The sequence below is a fragment of the Leopardus geoffroyi genome, chromosome A1 (assembly GCF_018350155.1).
Source record: "Leopardus geoffroyi isolate Oge1 chromosome A1, O.geoffroyi_Oge1_pat1.0, whole genome shotgun sequence".
NCBI lineage: Eukaryota > Metazoa > Chordata > Mammalia > Carnivora > Felidae > Leopardus > Leopardus geoffroyi.
In genome coordinates, this window is record NC_059326.1 from 124,159,424 (window position 1) to 124,183,389 (window position 23,966).

The 23,966-nt window shown below is 41.7% G+C and overlaps 1 protein-coding gene across 1 annotated transcript in view; it reads left to right on the top strand.

The window, feature by feature from the left end:
- IL31RA (interleukin 31 receptor A) overlaps window positions 1-23,020 on the top strand; it is a 99,063-nt gene extending 76,043 nt beyond the window's left edge. The window contains exons 8-16 of the mRNA XM_045443819.1: window positions 2,957-3,036; window positions 5,317-5,533; window positions 12,612-12,794; window positions 13,604-13,705; window positions 14,533-14,679; window positions 16,716-16,856; window positions 18,745-18,838; window positions 19,982-20,063; window positions 21,250-23,020. Of these exons, the coding sequence (XP_045299775.1) occupies window positions 2,957-3,036; window positions 5,317-5,533; window positions 12,612-12,794; window positions 13,604-13,705; window positions 14,533-14,679; window positions 16,716-16,856; window positions 18,745-18,838; window positions 19,982-20,063; window positions 21,250-21,699 (1,496 nt within the window). The 3' untranslated portion in view covers window positions 21,700-23,020. The remainder of the gene's footprint in view (window positions 1-2,956; window positions 3,037-5,316; window positions 5,534-12,611; window positions 12,795-13,603; window positions 13,706-14,532; window positions 14,680-16,715; window positions 16,857-18,744; window positions 18,839-19,981; window positions 20,064-21,249) is intronic.
- The last annotated feature ends 946 nt before the right edge of the window (window positions 23,021-23,966 follow it).

Sequence of the window (23,966 nt, forward strand, 5' to 3'; positions counted from 1 at the left end):
GCCTTTGGCTAATTGAATCAAACCAACACTTATAAATCATAGTCATCACTATAGAACTTTTACTTTTGTTTTTCTTCATTTTTAAAGGATCCCAGAGAAAATTGATGAAATGCACAACCCAGCCCCCAGCAAATCCTAATTTCTACTACATGACGCAGATGTAGTTATATTTTGATCCTGGCTTTATTTCCTAAAAGTTTGTAACACTGCCCAGTTAGAAGCTTCGCTTCTCTGTATTTCAGAAATGGAGATAATAATACTGCTGTACCTAATTATAGGGCTTTAGAGATTAAATGAGATAATTCAGGTAAAATGCTTAGTATAGTGACACTTGCTAAAAGTTAACTCTTCTGTTTCTTTAAAAGTTTATTTATTTTGATTGGAGAGGGGGAAGGGCAGGGAGAGGGAGAGAGAGAATCCCAAATAGGGGATTCTACACTGTCAACACAAAGCCCAACTTGGGCTCGATCTTTTGAGATCATCATCTGAGCCAAAATCAAGAGTCAGGAGTTCAACTGACTGAATCACCCAGGTGCCCCAAAAGTTAAACATTCTTATTGTTGGTCTTCAGCAAGGCACCAGTAAGAATGTGAAGTGTCTAACTGGTGGTGGTTGTAGGTATTATCAGATTGTAATGGAAACAACATAGCATCAAATTGTTGCTAATGAGTCCGAAGAATTGATGTCTTTGAATATGTAGATATTTTTATGGATTTGGAAAAATTTAATTTTGCTCTTTTATGAATACAGAATTACTACTTTTTTAAAAATTTATTTATTTATTTTGAGAGAGAGGAACCACAAGCAGGGGAGGGGCAGAGAGAGAGAGGGAGACAGACAGAATCCCAAGCAGGCCCTGTGCTCTCAGCATGGGACATATTGTGGAGCTCAAACTCATGAGCCTTGAGATCATGACCTGAGCTGAAACCAAGAGTTGGGCACTTAATCAACTGAGCCACCCAGGTACCCCCAGAATTATCACTTTTCTAACTTTGATTATACTGCAAGTCCATTACTAGCTCATGGTGAACGGAAACTTGGCTGTTAATTGCAGAAGATATACATGCTACTTAGGTAGTGGTTTTACTAAAAGCTGCATCTGTGGGAAATCTATATTAGTAAGATTGTTCCTCTTTGAACTTTATTTGCAGGAAATAGTGGCCTCAGTGAAAGGAGAAAATTCCTAATTAAATTCATTTACTATCACTTCCTACTACAACTAAATCTAAACTAAATGGGATAAATCTAAGGAGAATTTCACTCATATTTCTAACCAAGTGTCTGGAATGATTGGTTATTTAATAATCAGTTTATGGGGCTGTTGGTTGGCTCATTTGGTTAACTGACTCTGAACTTGAACTCTGCCTTTGCTCACATCTCATTGGCTTGTAGACAGGAGTAGTTGTAGAAATGTGATTCTCCATTGATGACAAGATTTAATTGCTCTTTGGATCATTTTTCTACATTACGGAGTTGTCTTCAGTTGGAGTTCAGTAATTTCACTTTAAGACACCCAGTCACTTGAAGTGTGATTTCAGATACCTGAAAACAGTCTGTCAGCGCTAAAATAGTTTAGATCTTAGCCTGAGTGGTTGACCCCATTCTCTGCAGACCTGCTTACAGTATCTTCAGCTATGTTATTACTCCTCAAGAAAAAATTCAGAGTTCATCAACTGCAGTTCAAGTAGAGACATTCCTTCTCCAGATTGGAGGCTTTGGTACAGTTCCTTACAATTCTCTGCTCTCTTCTCATGGCTAAAGTGTGTAGATCATTCTTAAATCAGACATTCAGCATTTTGAAATTATCCCTGTATGTTTAGATCATCCAAAGTTAATACACTTAAACTGTGCTGTCTTGGATTATGTTATTCACCACAGAAATGTATAAATCAGGTTTAACATTGTGCCCTTGCATTTTATAGAAGATAAATATAAGGTACACATGCCATATTTCTGTACTTTTTCTCAACTCCGATTGCAGACGTTGGCCTTTAGGTTACCCTATATCTTTTTAAGAGGATCCATATGATAAATTCCATTTATTAATTCAGTACCCATAATCAGAAATAGTTACCCCTTCATATGTTTGCTTTTTAATAGGCTATGAGAAATATACAATTCAATATGATCTTTTTTTCCTTCTTCTGCCATGAAGATCATTCAGTTTAAAGCTCAAGTGAACTAGTGAAGATGATTTCTCTGTCCCTTTATTCTTTAATTCTTTCTTAGATTTTATAACATTTTAAGTATACAGTTTCATCCTTTTTGGGAGAAGATCTTTTGTGCTCTGTCTCTCTCATCCCCACTCCCATATAGTATATATAATAGTGTATATAATATAATAATATATCTCTATGTATCTCCTTTAAAAAATTGTTTTTAAAGTGTATTGATTTTTGGAGAGACAGAGACAGTGGGGGAAGGGGGGAGAGAGAGAATCCCAAGCTGACTCCACATTGCCAGTGCAGAGCCTGATGAGGGACTCTCAAGAAACCATGAGATCGTGACCTGAGCCAAAACTGAGAGTCACAACCGACTGAGTCATCCAGGTGCCCATATGTATCTACCTCCTTGTCAGTTATCTGTGTCTTTCCCAGCTGTAAGGTATGTAGACGTTATATATGATAGGACATGAGATGTTACATTTCAATCCGGATTTTAATGACAAATAATATTATAATAGGGTCTATTGTACTTTTCTTTTACCTTACATTAAGTCATCAGATCCAAGAGCAGTTTAAATTTTTACTTTTAGTTGATGCCAATCCTTTGGCCACAAAAGGAAGACAGCATTGGTTGTTGCAATGCTGCTCCACTGACCACCTTCCCCCTACTGGCTCCCTCCAGCAAATGCTTCCTAACTGCATTTTTAACAGACAGCCCAGCTAATCTCACCATTTTCAGTTGCAGCTTCCTTCCGTCTTGTATTGAGCACCTCACTCTTGTTTCCTTACAGCTCCACATGGCTTGGATCTGTGGAGAGTCCTGAGACCCGCCACAGTAGATGGAAGAAGGCTAGTGCAGTTGATGTGGAAGGTGATTTCCTTATGTTGTTTTTTCTGTCTCAAACCCTTGGTCTCTTACACCTCCAAGAAGAGTAATTCTTCAACTTTTACCTCCTGAATTTCCTTTCCTAGAGGCTTTATAATGCCTCACATCTCACAATGGTTTCCCAGCTCACAAAGCCTTCTAGGTTATCTTACAGATGGCCTAAACGTGAATTGCAGACCCTGCATCCTCTCTTCCTTGGACTGAAACATTAACATATAAGACAGGTACAAAGTGCAAGTGCAGAGGGCACCTTGACCTTCTGGGGACCCCACCTACCCCTGGCTAGCTGCATTAGAAGGCGGTGTAAAATTGCATAGCACCCACCCCCACATTGGAGAAGAACACTGATTTGGGATCAGCTCACTAATGTGTCCTGAGGTGATTGAAAACATATATAGCACATAGGGCAAGTAGGGTACACTGGGGTGCAAGGACAGAGCAGGGGCCAAATGGTCTTTCCTAGGATGGAGGCCTGGGATTGAGGACAAAAGGGGAAGGTGGAGGCAGCATGCAGAGAAGAGGAGAAATAAAGAAGAGAGCAGGTAGGAAAAAGGACAGAAAAGGAGGGGAAAAGGGAATAAACAGGAAAGGAAAAGGGCAAATAGAAAAGAAAAATGCAGCCAGGAACCAGGAGAGAAAAGACTGTGGAGTTAGTAGGGAGAAAAAAGAGAATAGAGCAGTGAAATATCAGAACTCTTTATTAGTGTCCAGAGTTCTCAGGGCATAAATCATCATATTATTTCATGCTTGCTTAAGTCCAGGCAAGTTTAAAATACTTCTGAAAATGGAGAAACCACCTGCTTTACCAAATGATATTCTGCTCCCAGTTATGTCAAGACTGGAGCATCCTTTACCTTTCCTTGTTCCCTTTACACCCCAGGGCCATGGGCACCCTCGGGTTGTAGAGGCAACAAGCCAGGGAGGGCACAACCAGTGTCACTGGGAAATCTTTAAGAATCAATCCTAGATGTCGTGGTATCTTTCTCAGTGATTAAGTGTGGAAACAAATCACTCTGTCAACATGATTTTGGGGGAGGGAAAGCAAACAGTGGCCCATTTCCACATGTGGGCAGCCACATGTGTTGGGCCAAGTAGGCCAACATGTGAAATAGATGAAATGGACTTGAATGCCTTTCTCCTTCTCCTCCTCACCTGGAGACTGGTCTTTCTTTTGCCTCAGCAGGAGAGTTTTCTAAGAATTAAAGTTGGTTAGCAAAGATTGGTTAAAACTGAATGGTGGTGAAGATTGCACAACTCTGCAAATATACTAAAAAAAAAAAAAAAACAACCCAAAAATCCTTAATTGCATACCTTAAAATAGTGAATTTTGTGTTATGTGAATTATATCTCACTAAAGCTGTTACTTAAAAAAGAGAATGAATTATCCCAAGAGGTAAAAGACTCCGAGTCATCAGGGAGTTTCTGACCTTTTATGTCATAGAAGCCTCTATGTCAGTTCCTGAACTGAAATGTCAGTGGGACAAAGTGACTTCTGAAGTCCTGTCTGACCTTACATTCAGTCATTCTACTCTATCCAGGTGTGTTATCAGTAACATAAAGTGAACAACTGAAAAGCCCTATAATTCCTGGGGAATACTCAGCGTGCTGATTCCTAGGCAAAACATATGGTTAGTAGGTTCAAGTTCAAGGCTGCAAATAAGAGTTTGGCTTAGAGCCCCTGGGGACACCTTAGGCTTCTCACTACAGATTTAGGACCTGAATGTTTCAGGCCTCTTCGCTAGGATACCTGATGTGCCTGGTCTAGGGAAACTAGCTCCCTCCTCAAAGGAGGAGGCATGCTGCTTTTTATGCAGCAATATAAATACTTTCCAACCCTTGGAAGCTTCCAGACAAGAGATTACCCAGGGCCAGAACAGAATTGGGGTTCTTGGAGGGAATGCCTCAGATTTTTAATTTATACTGTCCTGTGCCTGCGAGATAGAAAAAAAGATAAGCATCCAAAGAATATGGGGGTGACTTCCTTACATTGGCTTGGCATTCTCCTAGTTCAGCCTCATGGAATTAGACTTACGTTAAGGGTTGATACCAAGGGGCCACTTAGCAAATCTCTTTTGGCCCTTGAAGGGTTAATATCACAGCACAGGGTGTGTTATTAATCCCAGAAGGGTAATTGCCTAAATTGTAGTTTAGCACTTAATAATTAACATTACCCTTCACCCCTCATCCTCACCATTTATCACAGTCTCACTGCCTGTCCTGTCTTTTCTTGTTTTTGGCAATAAATTTTGTTTCCTTTGGGTTCAGAAGGCAAGTGGAGCCCCAGTCCTGGAGAAGACACTTGGCTACAGCATATGGTACTTTCCAGAAAACAGTACCAACCTCACAAAGACATTGAACACCACTAACGAGAAGCTTGAACTGTATCTGGGAGGCAAGACCTATTGGGTTTGTGTGGTTTCTTATAATTCTCTTGGGGAATCTCCGGTGGCCACCCTGAGGATTCCAGCTATTGATGAAAAGTGTAAGTACAGTGTAAACTTCTACTTAGATGTCTGACCCCATCTAGTTGGCCAGGAAGTAATCCCTCTGCTCTCAAGGGTTGTGTTTCTCTCAAGTCAAAATGAAAATGAAGTGGGAACTTTTTAGGTTATGGTGAGGATAGCAAACTCTTGTGGTAATTAATGAGCCTGGAACAAAGCCTGTGTTGAAAATCAGAGACTTCATAAAGTCATATGAGACAAAGTCACACACCTAGAAGTTCTGTATTTGGGATTTTCTCCTCACAGTGTTGACTATGTCTCAGCCTTCATTTGCTCATTCTTCTGTGTTCTTCCTTTTCCTCTTTTTTTATGTTTATTTATTTTTCACAGAGAGCAAGAGAGAGAGTGTGTGTGCACTGGGGGATGTGGAGGGGGGAAGGGGCAGAGAGAGAGAGAGGGAGAGAGAGAATCCCAAGCAAGTTCCATGCTGTCAGCACGAAGCCCAATGTTAAGAACTTGTGAGATCATGACCTGAACTGAAATCAAGGGTTGAACAGTTAACTGACTGAGCCATCCAGGAGCCACTCATTACACTTTTGATTAAGTAGTTTTGCTCCTAGGCAAACTCATATTTTATATTCCATTTTGGAATAAAATACCTTCTTTGATTCTTATGCAAGGAATTGCAGGCAAGGGGTTTCCTCTCCCCTACTTTATTTTTCTCTATAAATATGTTTCTCAGTCTATAGATTTTCTCATTTATTTTGTTGCCTATCTTTCCCTCAATTGGATACAAGTTCCATGAGTGCAGAGAATTTTGTTTTCTTTTCCTACTTTTCCTCTTCCTCACACCACTTCCCTCATCTGCAACAGCTAGAACAGGCATAGAGTATTTTGCATACAAAAGGTGCTCGGTAACTATTTGTTGAAACACATCATAGTCAGAAAATGCACTTTTCCACTTTTCCACTTCTCTTTACTTAGACCTAGACTGGCTCCGGCATTGTACTACTGGTTCTAGAATTGTTTGCCTATATTCCTTTCTTTCTCTTCTCCTTAAACTTAACCGATTTCTTGCCTTGCTTCATGTTAGAACTCCTATATACAGTTGACCCTTGAACAACATGAGTTTGAGCTGGGTGGGTCCACTTACGTGCAAATTTTTTACAGTACACTGCTATAAATGTATTTTCCCTTATCACTCTCTAAATAACATTTTCTTTTCTCTAGCATGCTTTACTGTAAAAATACAATATGTAATACATGTAACATACAGAATATGTGTTAATCAACTATGTTATCAGTAAGGCTTCCAGTCAACAGTAGACTATTAGTAGTTAAGTTTTGAGAGAGTCAAAAGTTATACATAGATTTTCAACTTCTCAGGGGGTTGGTGCCCCTAATCCCCCATGTTGTTCAAGGGTCAGTTGTATACATGACATTTGAGCTACACTTGACATTATTTTAGTATTTAATATCATTTCCCACCATTCTTAGTTCCTGGAATCCTAGTTTCCAAGATACTATCTATCTACTACCTATCTATACCCCTAGTGATGAGGTTTCTGACAAATGCATGTGTCATTGAATAAACATTCTTTGTTAATAGAGGCACTGCTGCATAGTAATCCCAATTTCTTGGTGTTGCCCTGGAGTGGAAGGCAGTAAAGAATAGGGGGTACAAACCTAGGCTTGGGAGTCCAACAGCCCTGTAGTTATATCTTTACTTTTTCACTACAATATCTAGGTACTGCAAACCTTGGGCAAGTTATCTAAACTCTAAACCTTAGCTGCTTGGAGTTATTTTATTGTAACACCTACTTCATAGAGCTGTTGTGATGATGAAATGAGATTGTATATTTAAAATGCTTTGCCTAGGGGTGCCTGGGTGGCTCAGTCAGTTAAGTGTCTGACTTTGGCTCAGGTCATGATCTCACAGTTCGTGAGTTTGAGCCCCATGTTGGGCTCTGTGCTGACAGCTCAGAGCCTGGAGCCTGCTTCGGATTCTGTGTCTCCCTCTCTCTCTGCCCTTCCCCCCTTCTCACTCTGTGTGTCTCTCTGTGTCTCAAAGATAAATAAACATTATACCTTCCAGTTCCATCCACGCTGCTGCAAATTCAATCAGAGAAGGACAGATATATGTTTTCACTCGTATGTGGATCTTGAGAAACTGAACAGAAGACCATGGGGGGAAAGGAAGGGGAAAAAAAAATAGGTACAAACAGAGAAGGAGGAAGGCAAACCACAAGAGACTATTAAATACAGAGAACAAACTAAGAGTGGATGGGGGTGTGGAGAAGAGGGAAAATGGGTGATGGGCATTGAGGAGGGCACTTGTTGGGATGAGCACTGGGTGTTGTATGTAAGCCAATTTGACAATAAATTATATTCATAAAAAAGATAAATATATAAAATAAAATGCTTTGCCTAGGGGCACCTGGGTGACTCAGTCAGTTAAGCATGCAGCTCTTGGTTTTGGCTCAGGTCATGATCTCACAGTTCAAGCTGACAGTGAAGAACCTTCTTGGGATTCTCTCTCTCTGTCTCTCTCTCTGTCTCTCTCTCTCTCTCTCCTCTGCCTGTCCTCTGTTCTGTCTCCCTAAAAAATAAATAAACATTTTATTTTATTTATTTTTATTTTTTTAAATATTTGTTAATGTTTATTCACTTTTTTTTTTTTTTTTGCTCTAAAGCATTTTATTAGAATCCATTTGACAAGACCAAGTATTTGATTACAATGAAGCAAAGTGGTCTGAATGATATTTAAATATCTCAAAATTTCTATGCAGTTTTTTTTCTCAAGTTCAAAGCTGCTCACAGGTTAATGCAGGACAGCTAGATGAAGTTCCTAGGATTTGCGTTTATTCACTTTTTGAGAGACAGAGCGTGAGCAGGGCAAGAGCAGAGAGAGAGGGAGACCCAGAACCCAAAGCAGGCTCCAGGCTCCAGGCTCCGAGCTGTCGGCACAGAGCCCGACGCGGGGCTCGAACTCATGAGCCGTGAGATCGTGACCCGAGCTGAAGTCAGATGCATAACCGACTGAGCCACCCAGGCGCCCCAAAATAAACATTTTAAAATAAATAAATAAAATGCTTTATTTAATGCTAATTACTACTATTGTCATTGTTAATACAATTTCTCATTAAATTTTTATTAGACATGGATTATCAACTTCACAAATACTATGAAATATATTTTAGCTAAATTCCCATAGGGTTTGTTGTTTTTTTTTCCCAATTCTGAAGGTACTTGATTTGTGTCAGAAGCATTGGTGTGATCATTAGTTATAATGATCCTAGACCAGATGTAGGCAAGCTACAACTTGTGGACCAAACTTGGCCTGGCACCTGTTTTTGTAAATAAAGTTTTATGGGAGCACAGCCACACCTATTTGTTTGCATTTCCTTGTATCACCTTTTGTGAAACAGTGATACGGGGCACCTGGGTGGCTCAGTCGGTTAAGCGTCCGACTTCAGCTCAGGTCATGATCTCACGGTCCGTGGGTTCGAGACCTGCATCGTGCTCTGGACAGCTCAGAGCCTGGAGCCTGTTTCGGATTCTGTGTTTCCCTCTCTCTCTGACCCTCCTCCGTTCATGCTCTGTCTCTCTCTGTCTCAAAAATAAATAAATGTTAAAAAAAAATTTAAAAAAAAAGAAACAGTGATAGAGTGGAATAGTTGTGACAAAGACCATGTGTACTTTAAAACCTAAAATATTTACTATTGGGCTTCTTACAGAGAAAGTATAAAGATCCCTGTTTTAGACATATAAGAAAGTAATGCTTTACAGAATTTTATTTAATAAAATGGAGTCGGGGCGCCTGGGTGGCGCAGTCGGTTAAGCGTCCGACTTCAGCCAGGTCACGATCTCGCGGTCCGTGAGTTCGAGCCCCGCGTCAGGCTCTGGGCTGATGGCTCAGAGCCTGGAGCCTGTTTCTGATTCTGTGTCTCCCTCTCTCTCTGCCCCTCCCCCGTTCATGCTCTGTCTCTCTCTGTCCCAAAAATAAATAAACGTTGAAAAAAAAAAATTTAATAAAATGGAGTCAAGTAGAGAATAGTTATAATTGTAATAACTATAACAGTCTTTAAGTATAATTATCATATACTGTTAGTATATGTTAGGCATTGTGATAAGATGACATAGGTCAGTTTAATGTTAGCCTTGAAATGACCCATGAGGTAGGTGCTGTAGAATCATTTCATAGACCATGAAGCTGAGATTTGGGAGAGCTTAGGAATCTGCCCATGGTTTCTCAGGTGGAATTCAAACACAGGTCTCCATGATCCAAATTTATATAATATGCTTTATTCAGAACCTTGGATTTGATGCTGTTTGACACTGAACTGGTTATTTACCTCTGTGGGACTCCATTTTACCATGTTTAAAATAAGGGTTTGGAATAGATACACCTTCAGATTCCATCTGGTCTGATCATCCTCTGGGTTTTAAAAGACCTTAGCCAGCAGGTGGCTCTGGAGTGATCTGAGGCAGGGCCCAGAAGAGCATAGCCATTTTGTGGTGGGGAGTCAGAAGGAGGTTGAACTCTTGGGGAAGAGCTGAGGATAGGCTAGGACAACTGGCGAAGGCGAGGCACCATAGCACCTGAGGACTATATGTGATGGCCCACAGTGACTGCTTTCATACACACGACAAGAACTTAAAAGTATTAGTGGTCAAAGCCCCTTCCCCCTCTCCCCAGAAGAATATGGATTTTCTCCTGCTCCTGGGGGTATGGTGTATTTGGAGAAAGTGCTCAAAAGTTCTTGGTGAATAATGGAAGGATTCAGCAATTAGTATACATACAGCAGAGTGATGATTATGAAACTTCTCTTTCAGCACCCTTTGACACTACCCAGGCCCTTTGAAGGTTGACTTATGGCTTAATTGAACCTTTTCCACACTCTTGTGGCCCAGAGCCTGAGCTGTTCTCTTCTTCCCTGCAGCATATTTGGCTCTTTCGACCTGACTCCTGTTCCTCTGATAGCCAGTGTTGGTAAAGAAAGGTGTGGGCTTAGGAATCAACACTCACTCCTGTCTTCAGGTTAAGATTTGTGTGCAAGTAATTACTGAGAAACTGCCTCCAGGAAGACCAGAAAAGGCAGTGAAGGAAACAATGTCAGGGAAGGGAAGGCCAGGCCAAAGGTGCAGTGTGTTCTTCCCAGGGCTGCTATAACAATGTACCAGACTGAATGGCTTCAAACAACAGAAATTTATTATCCCATTGTTCTGGGGGCTAGAAATCTGAAACCAAGGTGTTGATGGGGCCATGTTTTTTCAAAACCATCTAGGGGAGTTCCTTCCTTCCTTCTTCCTGCTTTTGTTAAGCTCTAGGCATTCCTTGGCTTGTGACAGCATAACTTCACTCTTTGCCTGGTCTTCACAGGGCCAGCTTCCTCTGTCTCTTTGTCTGTGTGTCCAGATTCCACTTTTCTTATGAGGACACCAGTTATACTGGGTTAAGGACCTACCATTTAACTATTAACATCTGCAACAACCTGATTTCTTGATAAGGTTGCATTCTGCAGTACTTGCATTCTGCAGTTGCATTCTGAGGATATCTTTTGGGGGACACAGTTCAAGCCATAACAGGTAAAATCTGTAATAAACATCTTGGGGAGGGCAGTTCCAGCATGACTTTGCAAGGGGACTCTGGAGTATGAGTTATATTACAAAGTTCTTCCAACCAAGAAAAATACACAAAAACAGTAAGAAGGAATTGAGAAGATCAGAGAGCATGAACATTATCTGCTATAAGAGGCTGGGGAGGGTTCCAGATGCTCTAGGAATGCCTTTTGGCCTGACTTCAATGGTAACTGAGGATGCGTACAGGCTATGAGCGGGGGTGAAGGGGTAGGAGGTGGGAGTGACAGGAGCTCTAGGGATCATGAGGGCTTAATGCTCAGGCCCCTGTCCTCACTCCAGCTTCACATTTTCTTCATGCCTCATCTGCCCTTCCTGACCCTTTCAGGGTGACAAATTACCTGGCCTTGCTTATGGGACTAGCAGCTGGAGTGTCTCATAAAGGCCCAGTTTGGGAAAAGGATTCATGAACTTTGGCCTTCAAGAATAGACGTTCCTAAATATGAACACAGCCTCATGGGGCTTGTTGCCTAGAAATAGCAGGATTCAATACCCCAGATGCCACATCAAATTCCTACATTTGGCCTAGGCTTCTAGCTTCAGAAGGCTCTTTTATTTATTTATTTTTTTGAGGGACACTGCCTCCTTTTCTGCCTTTATCCAAGATTGTCTTTGGTGTTCATTTAAGCATATTTTCTGTTCCAGTTTTGAAGCTTCAGGTGTGTTGTGGGTGATAAGAAGTGGAGGAGAGGGGAGAGCCACATCCTGTGATCTTCTGATCCCCACCCCTTCTCTGCCATACTGCACCTCTAGTAGTTCTCCTCTCTTTGCTTATTTAGAACATTTTCAATAAGATAGCTCTCTAATTCTAATGAAATCCTAGCTATTGTATTTGAAGTCACGTGTTCAACTTTTCTATTAAATGAATCCTCGTTGCCCTTATCCAGACATGAGTTTTTTGTTGGGCTTGCAGAAAATGTTGTCATTGGCATATCGGTCCGTACCTAGGTGCTTTGAATGAGTGTGTCTGCATCTTTCTGGTACAGATACAATTCTTACTGCCCTATGGAGACGAATCCATAGGCAGGTTGTGTGGGGCTAGCCTAGACAGTTGAAATTTGAAGCCACCTCCCTGGTATGATATTAGGGTCCCCAGCTCCCAGCCATAGAATTTCTGGTGCCTGAAATTCTGTCTTTAGAGATTCATTCTTTGTCTCAGGCTTGCTTTCCTTTTATTTGCAGAGGCACCTGTGGAAGGTGAGTCTTTTGAGTCAGCAACTCTCTAGTGAGATCCTTTCTTGGAAACAGGTAAATTTTGGCAGAGATAAGGAAAAATTAAGAAGGTACTTACATCAAAGTTGGGGGTAAAGAAAAGAGATACAATAAAAAGGGTGGAAACAGCACCATAAAGGGAGGCTGCAGTGGAGATCCTGGACTTTGATCTTCTTTACAATTTGGGCAGTGAGTGGATGCCAGTGTGGTTGGTGCATTTGGAGAATGAGTTGGGCAGCTTTCTTTCTTCTTTTTCTCCTCTCTTAGCATTTCAGTGCATTGAGGCCATGCAGGCCTGCCTCACTCAGGACCAGCTGGTGGTGGAGTGGCGAAGCTCTGCTCCAGCGGTAGACACATGGATGGTTGAGTGGTTTCCAGATTTGGACTCAGAGCCCTCCACTTTTTCCTGGGAGTCTGTGTCTCAGACCACGAACTGGACAATTAAGCAAGGTAGCAATTATGAACCGTATAAGTTCCCTCTTTGTGGGATTCAGTTTCATTTCCATCAGTTTTAAAATCTTTAACTTTGGCGTCAAAGCTGTAGGTGTGATTAATAGCATTTGACAAAGCTAGTGCAAGCTTAGTGAAGTGACATTCTTGCCATTTCCCAGTGAGGCTGTGTTGGGAAGTCATGGGTATCACACCAGGTATCTAGCCTGTTTCCAGGTGGAAAACACCATGTTAACACCACCATCAGAGAGCCCTTCCTGATGTCTCGATCATGGGGATAACATTAGAGTTTATATCCCATCCCAACAAACACTGATCACAGATAAGTGAGGCTTTACCCTCCTAATCCTGTCAGTCCAGCCATTTATTAATACTTAATAGCACTCATATAAGGATTTATGCTCATGCAGGGATGCAGGAAGACAGAGGAGCTAGAATTCATGGTATCTGAGTTCACCAGGTGATGTGCTGTTGACAGAAGGATTCAGTTTTTTTCTGCATTGCTACCAAATCAGGTATCAAAATCCATGATGGAGGAGGGACGGATTTCTTTTCCCTTCCTGGATGTCTCTGTTATTTTATCACACTGGTGCAGACTTGGTTCTTAGAATTAATTTTAAAAGTTCTATTTTAGAACTAGCATAGACATTAGAGACCATCCAACCTAACCTCCTTATTTTCCAGATGTGGAAACTGTAGAGAAATAGAGCATTTTTAGTAAGTTGTAATGGTAAGTTGGTTTAGTGGTTCTTCTCCTTTGCCATGCCCTGAAGTAAGGCTTGTTTTCTGTCTCTCTTTCTTATTTACAGATGAATTAAAACCTTTCTGGTGCTATAACATCTCTGTGTACCCAGTGTTGCGAGATCGAGTGGGCAAGCCATTTTCCATCCAGGCTTATGTCAGAGAAGGCAGTATGTATGAAAAGGCCCTGTGGGGGCAAGGAAACACTGAGTGGGGGGTGCTATCCAACATCCAGACAAGGCTGTGGATGTCTGTAGCTCATTCACAGTTGCCTTAGTGTTTAGCTGTGCTGCACCTTCATTCAGCTTCTGGTAAGCTATATATGCTTGACACAATGCGGTCAAGTTGTAGATCCACTGAATTTCAAAGCTGGACTAGAAGTTAGAGATCATCAAGTCCAGGCCCCTCATTTAATAAATGGAAAATCAAGGCCCAGAGAGTTGAAGTAGTTTGTGCAAATTCACAAAGAAACTTTGTGCAAATAGCCCTGTAGGCAGAATAACATTTAGCTAAGACCAGGTTAGGGACTTTGCAGAGTTAATCATAAATTGGAGATGCTAAAAAATTACTTTTAATTGTGTAATTGTAATCAAGGGTTTTACTGGTGAACTTCTCAGACTTTATCTTTTGGAAGTTAACCTCCTCCACGTTAGAAAACACATCCTGTCACTCAAAGGTAGCCCATGGGGGCATATCCTTCACCTATATTTGATGATAGCTATTACAGATATGAGTAGAAACTGAATGCAAAATGAGAGTGAGAGTCATAAGAAAGTACTTTTTTTTGCAGGCCTCTGACCCTGCTTTTCTTCTGTTTGACATGGATAATTCCAGAAAACAGTGTTCCCAAACAAGATGATTCATCATTTACCTACTTTGCTCCTACCTCCCACCTCCAGCACTGATTTCGCTTTCAGTACTAGCCAGAGCCTTTGTGGGGAAAGGATCTACTCCACTGTGATTCAGTGTTTATTGTTTTTATCCTTGTCCTGTAAAGTTCCGTCAGCAGGTCCTGTGACCCAGGCGGACAACATTGGTGTGAAGACAGTCACAATCACATGGAAAGAGATTCCCAAGAGTCAAAGAAATGGTTTCATCACCAACTACACCATATTTTACCAAGCTGAAGATGGAAAAGAATTCTGTAAGTGTGCTTATAGCCAAGTTGGAAACTCCCTAAAACCCAAACATGCTATGGATAGACCTGCCTTAGGGGTTGGTGCCCTATAATCTTGCATGAGTCACTTAGCTTCTTTGAGAATCTCTGATAATGAGGCCAAGAGTACCAATCTCTTGAGTTTTTTGGAGTCAAATGAGAGTGAAGTGACAGTCTTGTAGGAACCACAGGAGTTGATATAATATGTCCTCGTTAGGCTGTGAACAAGTGGGCCTCCTGGGAGCTTCACCATCATTAGTCGGGAATGGACTTGTGTGCTTGGATCAAAGAGTAGAGTAGTGACACTTAGCTCGGTGCCTGACCCTTTATCCTGACTCCTACTGCCCACTGCCAAGTCATACTTTTTTCCTTGAATCCAGACTATCTCCTGATATCCTAGGGATAGGCATGGATTCCTAAAATTAGGCAAATTTTTTTATTATGGCAAAATACATATAACATAAAACTCACCACTTAAAACATTTGAAAATGCACAGTTTAGTGGCATTGAGTATGCTGATAATGATGTGTGACCATCATCTCTACCTGTTTCCATGCCAAAAAGAAACCTGGTAGCCATTAATCAGTGCCTTGGCATTGTCTTCTTTCCACAGTCTCTGGAAACCACAAAATTGTTTTCTGTCTTTTTGATTTACCTATGCTGGCTATTTCATACAAATGGGATCATAGAGTATGAGGCTTCTTTTACCTGGCTTCTTTTACTTAGCATAATGTTTTCAAAGTTTATCCATCCTGTAGCTTGTATTAGTATCTTATTCCTTTTTATAGCTAAAGAATATTCTATTATGTGGATATCCCACATTTTATTTATCCATTCATCATTTGATGGGCATTTGGGTTGTTTCCACCTTTTGGCCACTGTAATTAATGCTACCATGAATATCTGTGTGCAAATACCTGTTTGAGTTCTCTGCTTTTAATTCTTTGGGGCATATACCTAGGAGTGGAATTTCTGGGTCATATGGTAATTTGGGCTTAACATTTTGAGAAACCACTGAACTGTTTTCCATAGAGACTGCCCCATTTTACGTGCCCACCAGCAAAGTCTGATAATTCCAATTTTTCCACATTCTTACCAACACTTATTTTATGTTAACAAAGATTATTATGGCTATCCTTGTGGGCATGAAATGGTTTCTCAGTGTGATTTTGATTTGCATTTCCCTAATACCTAATGATGCTGAGCATCTTTGCATGTGCTAATTGGTCATTTGAGGATCTTCTTTGAGAAAGTTTTCAAATTTTTTTGACCATTTTTATTATTTATTTATTTATTTATTTATTTATTTATTTATTTATTTTTTAACCTTTATTTATTTTTGAGACAGGGAGAGACAGAGCATGAACAGGGGAGGGTCAGAGAGAGGGAGACACAGAATCTGAAACAGGCTTCAGGCTCTGAGCTGTCAGCACAGAGCCCGACCTGAGACTCGAACCCACAGACCGCGAGATCACAACCTGAGCTGAAGTCGGACGCTTAACCGACTGAGCCACCCAGGCGCCCCAGACCATTTTTAAATTGGGTTGTTTGCCTTTCAGTTGGTGAGTCCTAAGAGTTTTTAAATATATATTCTCAATAGAAGTTCCTTATAAAATCTGTGATTTGCATATATTCCCATTCTGTGGGTTGTCTTTTCACTCTCTTGATAATGTCTTTTGATGCACAAAAGCTTTTATTTTGGTGAAGTCCAGATTAATCTATTTTCTTTTGTTGTTTATGTGTTTGGTATCATATCTAAGAAACCAAGGGCAAATTCAAGGCCACCATTTACCCTGTGTTTGTCTTCTAAGAGTTTTATAATATTAGCTCTTATGTTTAGGTCCTTGATCTATCTTTATAGGCTAATTTTAAGCACAACATGGATAGAGGGATTGGGGTATGAGATGGGCTGGCTTAGAGGTACAGGTTCCAGTGCTCTTATTTCACTGCTTGGCCTTGAATCTGGCATTTTTTTTTTACTTGGCCTTGGCTCTGGCATTTGACTTCCATCTTTTTCCTTTAGCCAAGACAGTTAACTCCAACATCCTGCAGTACGATCTGGAGTCCCTAACACGAAAGACCTCTTATAGTCTTCAAGTCATGGCCAGCACCAGTGCTGGGGGGATAAACGGCACCACGATAAACTTCAAGACATTGTCAATTAGTGAGTATTTCCTTCAAGCCTTGGATAAGTCCCCTTGGCATTTCCCTTAGGCCAGTTAGTGATGATGTTTTCCAAAGGCAGGGGGAAGCCAAATGAAAGGGTGGTACATAGAAGAACCATCTACCCTGTGGCTCACTGGCCTTCCTGGAAGGTGTATGTGTGAGGAGAGAATAGGGAGAGCAGGCACATTGAGAGCTGAATTGAAAAAGAGTGGTCATTTTGCTCCTTCCTAATGGATAGCCCCCTATTATCTTGAGGTGAAGAGATCAAGTTAATGCCAACTTTACTCTCAGTCCAAACAAGCTCCTGCTTCAAGGGTGTCCCCAAGTTCATAGTCACCGGTTTCTCTGTGTCACAGGTTACTGCACAATGGGGCCTTAGAGGGAAAACCTTGGTTGAACAAGCACCACTGGCCCACAGGAAGTAACTTAACCTCTATCCTTTGTGAAGATTTTTGAGTAAAAACATACATGACATGTTCTGCTTATTAGTTTTTAGATTAGAAAAATAGCAAGGAAAATGTAATAAATAACAAAATATAAAATGCTAGATAGTGTTGTATGATGGTTATGGGAAATATTCAAGAGGAAAAGAAGATGAAATGAGAAGAGAGATCAAGAAGAAAGGGGAATGGGAGAAACAGAAATATGTTAATTTTCTCAAGTCTTTGAGGGAAAGAGATTTGATTTGATATATTCGAATTGTTGTAAGAATTATTTACATTAAAAGTGAAAGGACATTGCCAATTTTTACAGTAAAAGTAAAAAATAGTCTGGTTTAAGTACTCTTGAAAACCTCTTACTCATTACATTGTTAAAAGAATAAAAATATATTTATGCCTCTGGAAACTACGAATATGGGATTGTATTTTTTACACACACAACACGTTCTATTTTTATGGACTAACACTGCCTTTTTGGAGGTTTTTGATATTGTTCTTTAGATTCTTTTAAAAATCCTGTTTTATTTTCACAACACTGGGCACAAATTGCATTATCTGCTAGAATTTTCTCCATGGGTCAAATTTAAGGCAAGAGGCTGCCTTGGAGTGTCGATGTTTCTTACACTTGTCTACACATTACAAATCTCCTTCCTTCTGTCTCTGTTCCTGTACAGTCTACTCTCCACACACCAGCCAGAGTTTAAAACCTAGACTCCTGCTTGAAACCCACCTGTGGCTTCTGTTGTATTTTAAGTAAAATTCAAACTCCTACCCATAACTTTCAGGATCCTTCACAATCTGTTGTTTACTGACCTCATCTCCTACAACTTTCTGCTTCTGTCTGTGTTAACTTCTTTCTGCTTTGCGGCTTTTGCATCTACTGTTCCTTTTGCCAGAAATACTTTCTCCATATTGTTGCATGGCCAGTTTCTTCTCATTATTAACATTAGCTCAAATTTCACCTCTCAGAGAAGTCTTCCTTTGCCACCCTATCTAAAGTTACTAACTTTTCTTCAACCTTACCTTGGATACAATCTAATATCCTATTATATCTGAAATAATCTTTTTTTATTGTCTGAATCCTCCTACCAGAACGTAGGCTCCATGAGAGTAGAGATCTTGTATTTCTTGCTTATTGCTGTTTATTTTATTACCCAGAACAGTGTTTGGCAAATGGTAAGTGCTCATAAATATGTACTGAATTAAAAAGGTTGGAGACTGAACCTTGTGAACATAATATCTGTCACTATTATTCAGGCAGAAGAGAACTGGATGAGAAGCCATAAATACCAGGGTTTTTTTTTAATGAATAAATTCAAATTCAATTGAATTGAAAGAAAACTCATAAGTAATGTGTTGCTTAAGCTACTAGAATAAAAAGTTAATCTTTGGTATTTGTTAAGAAAGTGAGGACTTTAACTGACATTTGTTCTCCTATTCCCAAAGGTATCCTTGAGATTTTCCTTATAACTTCTCTGGTTGGAGGTGGCCTTCTTATTCTCATCATCTTATCAGTGGCATATGGTCTCAAAAAGCCCAAGTGAGTTTATAGGCAACAGCATGGGCGTTATAGGCAACAGAAAGGGGTGGAAGGCATCATGGGTGGAAGAGGGTTCTCTGTTATTAAGGGGGTGTTATTTCATTTATTAATTTGGCATATATTTATGGAGTTTATTATATGTTACACCCTATAGCTCATCAGAATTCTGACCAAACAAGAGGACTCTCACCCCCACAGCCCCATACACCAGGCTTAGGCCAAGGGATTTCCAGCTGCCCCACAGGCTTTATCTTCTGTATTTGGCATCTGAGACTAAAATTAGGGAGAAGGTCCTTTCTCTCAGCATCTGGCAGCAGCAAGAGGGCTGAAGGCCACTAGCTTCTCTCCCAGGCAGACCAGGGAGCGTACCCATAGAATTAGATTACTAGCCAGTAGTGTGCCCAGCACAGACTTGTTCCTTGCTCATGGTGCAGTGTTGGAGGGCTGCCTACAGGGGCATTTGTCCTACCTGTCCTGGCCACTATGGGAAAGGAAACTCATCCTCAGGGTCATAGGCTTTTGCTCCACAGACAGCCTCATACTGTCAGGCTGGCCAAGAGCTCCCTCCCTCGTAGACCTCTCTCTCCAGAATTGTGCAATTTGGGGCCTTCTCTGCCAAGCAGCTATGCTTAGTTATGGTTAAGTGAATGTCAACCTCATTTTCCAACCATAGGTAGAAACCAGGTCAGCAGCCAAATTCTTGTACATGTTGCATGTATAACAAGCTCCCAGGTAATGCTGCTGCTGCTGCTGCTGCTGCTGCTGCTGGATGGTACCCTGCTTTGAGAATCACTGCACTAAAGTATGGGTATCTTACAAGGCTTTGAGTGTTACCTTTCCTGGAGAATATATCTCTAAGACATGGTTCTGTGATGGTGTGATTTTCAGCATCAAGACCCGGGGTGGAGATGAGGGGCAGGGGAGGGTAAGAAAGGTGTCTTTCCATCACATCCCATTGATGACTTGAAGTTTCACTCCCCAGGTTACTTTGTTTTCCCAGTTTCTGTCAGGAGGTCAGAAGCTTGACCTTATTTATTAGGGAGACACACAACTCCCTATAGCAAAGCTCCATCCTTTTGGCATAGCCATGCAGTGTGAGTAATATACTTCTTTAACTCACTTCCTGTTTTAAAATATTATTAGCAGATTGAAGCACCTCTGTTGGCCCGATGTCCCCAACCCTGCTGAAAGCAGCATAGCCACATGGCGTGGAGATGATTTCAAGGTAAACAGTCCTGTCTTTGTTAAGCAATCATTGAGGAGGCTGGTTGTAAAAGACAACGAAGAGTGATGGAGGTTAGGAGGAGTCCTGGGCTGAGATTTTACAGGGTTTACATGAACTATGAGATCATGACCTGAGCTGAGGTGGGATACTTAACTGACTGAGCCACCCAGGTGCCCCAAGTTTCATAAGTTTTTAAATCGAAAATTCTTTTGAAAGTTTTAAGGTGTAATTTCTTAAGTAAAAACAAGCCCTGTCAAATATCACCTTTAAATTTGTATTAAAGACTGTTTCTAGTATTGCTTGATGCTGGAATTTTTAGTATTAGCACTTGTTTCAACTCAGAAATCTTTTTTAAACATGGACATTTTTATTTACTTATTTAAATTTTTGTTATTTGTGTTATTTCTGTTTTCTTCTCTCCTGTATCAGCTGTGTATTACCTTATTTGTTACTTATTAAAAGTTATGAAGAGAGTAAACAGATTTATAGGCAGTATTGTCAGATGTCTAAAGTGTTCATTTATTTAAAAAAGTTATTTATTTTGAGAGAGAGAGAGATAGAGGAAGGGGCAGAGGGAGGGAGAGGAGGAATCCCAAGCAGGCTCCAGTCAGGGGCTCGATCCCACAATGCTGGGATCATTGCCTGAGCTGAGATCAAGAGTTGGACGCTTAATCAACTAAGCCATCCAGGTGCCTCGAAAATGCTTTTTGAGTAACATAGGGCTGGCCTCCATGGCAGGCATATATTACTCACTGAATGCCAGGCATTGAGCTAGACTCTTTGTATACAAAGATGTTAAAGACACTGCCTCTGCCTAGGAGGCCACCTTTGATTTTTCTGATGATGTTGGGCAAGTCATTTGTCTTCATGATTGTACTTTTTGCATCTGTAAGAGTTCTAATTTTGATGTTCCCATCTGAACTGTAGTTTTGTGAACTTAAGATTGTGTGGCAAATAGTCTTGAGCTCTCTATAAGAAAAAAATGGAATACCTCGTGCCATTCTCAGGAAATGGGCCAGTGTTGCCATGCTCTTATGGAAGGGCATATGGAGGTGATTGGCCATCACTTCTGGTCTCTGGAAGGAATGTGGGGGCTGGTCAAGAGGCATTGGTTGTCCCAAGCCTGTTGACTACCTCATGTGTAGCTCCAAAATGATCATTGGGGGTATCCTTTTCTCTTTTTCAGGATAAGATAAATTTGAAGGAATCTGATGACCCTGTGAATATGGAAGAAGACAGAGTTCTAAAACCATATTCTTCCCCCAGAGACCTTATTGATAAGTTGGTGGTGAACTTTGAGAATTTTCTGGAAGACGTTTCCACAGAGGAACTTGAAAAGGGTCAGGAAAACATTTTGAGAGAGGAAAAAAATGAATATGTGACTTCTCCATATCGGCCTTACTGTCCTCCCATTTCAACTGAGATTCCACAGAGAAAATCCCAAGAACTGTGTTCTAGAATACCACAGGGGATCTGCTTAGAAACCACAGCGCAGCTTCTTTCTTCTGTTCCGAATTTAGGGCCAGACCGTATCTGTGAAGAAGGAGAACCTAATCCATACTTGAAAAATTCAGTGACAACCAGAGAATTTCTCACGTCTGAAAAACTTCCAGAGCAAACCAAAAGGGAAGTCTAATTGTTACTGTGACTTGAATCTCTCTGGGTCGTAGTGTGAGCAACTCTTATAGACAGAATGTATTAGGACTTAGCCAGAAGAGCTTCCTTGGCTGTCTCCCCATCCTTGCTTTGTGTTAGAGAAATTGTCACACATCCCTGAGTGGCTTGTTGAACTTGGTTGGCACAGATGTGTAACTTGCCTGAGAAGAAGGGATAGTGGTATGTCTGAGCATTTTGCAGAGGAAAAGTGTTTATTTTCTTTTGTTCAGGTAACAAGCTCTCACTGAGGTGTCTGACACAATGATTTTAAGGGACAATGGAGCCCCTAAGGTGGATATATCTTGCCTTCCCTAGGAATTAGGTCATTGCCACAACTTTTGCTCGAGCTGCTCCTCAGAGATCCATCAGACTTTCCCATTGCTAGAGGACAGTGGTTTGGTAGGAGGTGGGAATCTCTCCCTTTACCTTGATTTCCCTTGGGTTCTGGGTTCTACCTCCAAGGAAGCCCCAAGATCTCACTTTTGAGATTTTGTTTCTCCCTCAATATAGGGGCAGGGGAGGTAGAGTGGCCTTCCTGATGGTGTGCTTCTCATTAACCTCATAAAATCTCAAGTGTCTGCAGCAACACCTCCACCCAGGACTCTTGCCCCTAGTTCACAGCACATTGGCCTCTAGTAAATCGATCTCAGCAGGGCACTAGGGAGTGGACTCCAGGCTGGGCCAGCAGGTCTGCCCCAATCTTCAGGTCATTGCCCAGCTCTGAAAAGCTCCCGGAGGCCTTTGCTGGCCCTTTATCTTGCACTCAAACCTGGGAGTAGAAAGGCACCAAATACTGCACTGCTTTTGTACAGGATCTCTGGCCCCTCATGCTAGCTCACAGCCTAGGAATGCTTACAAAGCTTCCCTCAAAGGCCTCTTTCCTGAAGGACCTGAGCAGGGTGTGGAAACATGCTACTGTCACTTTGCTGCCCCGACCCAGGACTCCTCTTCCTTCACCTTGGCCATGTACAGAGCTTATGACACGTCAGGGGAGCCTTTAGCCCAAGTGCTAATGGCAGGATTCGGTTGCTGAGAATTGGGGACTGATGACTGGCCCTGGGCTGGCACCTTAACCGCAGTGATGGCAGATGATTTCCTAATATGTGGCTTTGACTCATCTGGCTATTAGGGGAGGTCTCTGAGAACCTGGTGAGATCTGGGAAGGCCAGGCAATGAGTGAGCAGCCAAGGTGCCTTGAACGTAGCATTTGCCAGCCAGAAAGGCTGATGTCCATTTTTATAGGAGAATTTGAGAAGTCAGTACTTGAGTAGCAGGCATGAACTTCACAAGCCAACAATTCAGATGTGCAAAAATATCACTTTACTTTCCTATAACTAAACTTAATTTCTGACACAAGCCTATGACATTGTAAAGTAACCACAGCCCAATTTGGTGATTTGTGAGTGGCTTTGGGTTTATAGCTCAGTCACAGTCAGGATTTTGACCGGCCTTCCCTCCCTTCCCCACCATCCCCATCCAGTCTGGGACTGATTCTGAGTGCCACAGGATATTCAGTGGAGCAGCAGGTTCTGTCTCCCATTTGGTGTCTGCCTAATGCTGGTCCAGGGATGTGCCTATGACCCCACCTGTTGGGTATCTACCACTTTTCTCGGCCAATTGCTGTGTCCTTACCTTGGGCACAAGCAGGTGGTGCAGCTCTTCCGGAACTTTCTTCTCATGAAATTTCCAGTGTCTGCAGCACCTTTCCACCCCTCCCCCCCCCCCCCCCCCCCCCAATGCTTCATGCCTCGTGTACAGAATAGTGTCTGCTGACAAGGCGAGGAATGCAGGAGGTCTGGGGCAGCAGGCTGGGGGATCTGCACCTTTGTACTGGGAGTAGATAAGGACCAAATGCAAGGGATACACTGGACCCATCTGTAGTAGTCTCTCTCTGCCCTATCTCCCCCACCCCATCTTGTTGTGACTCAGGCATTTCTATGAGCCCCTTGTCCCCCAGGGTTCCAGATGGGGTCCTTTCTACCTGTTTCTTTGCATTTGTGAACCTTAGGGACATGCTAGCCTCATACCCCACAACTGTTCTCTTTTCTGTGGCCATCTGCCCACCTCCCACTGAGGGATCTTCTCAAATTCTGTATGAGGGGAAGGGGGAAGGGGATGAGTCCCCTGCCTCCTGCCCCCATCTTGTTTGTTTCACACCTGGATGAGACTTTTGAACCTAAAACCCAAGAATTAGATGTCTGGGGAGAGAGGAGGAGTCCCAGCTGGCTCCTGTGAGTGGGTTTCAGA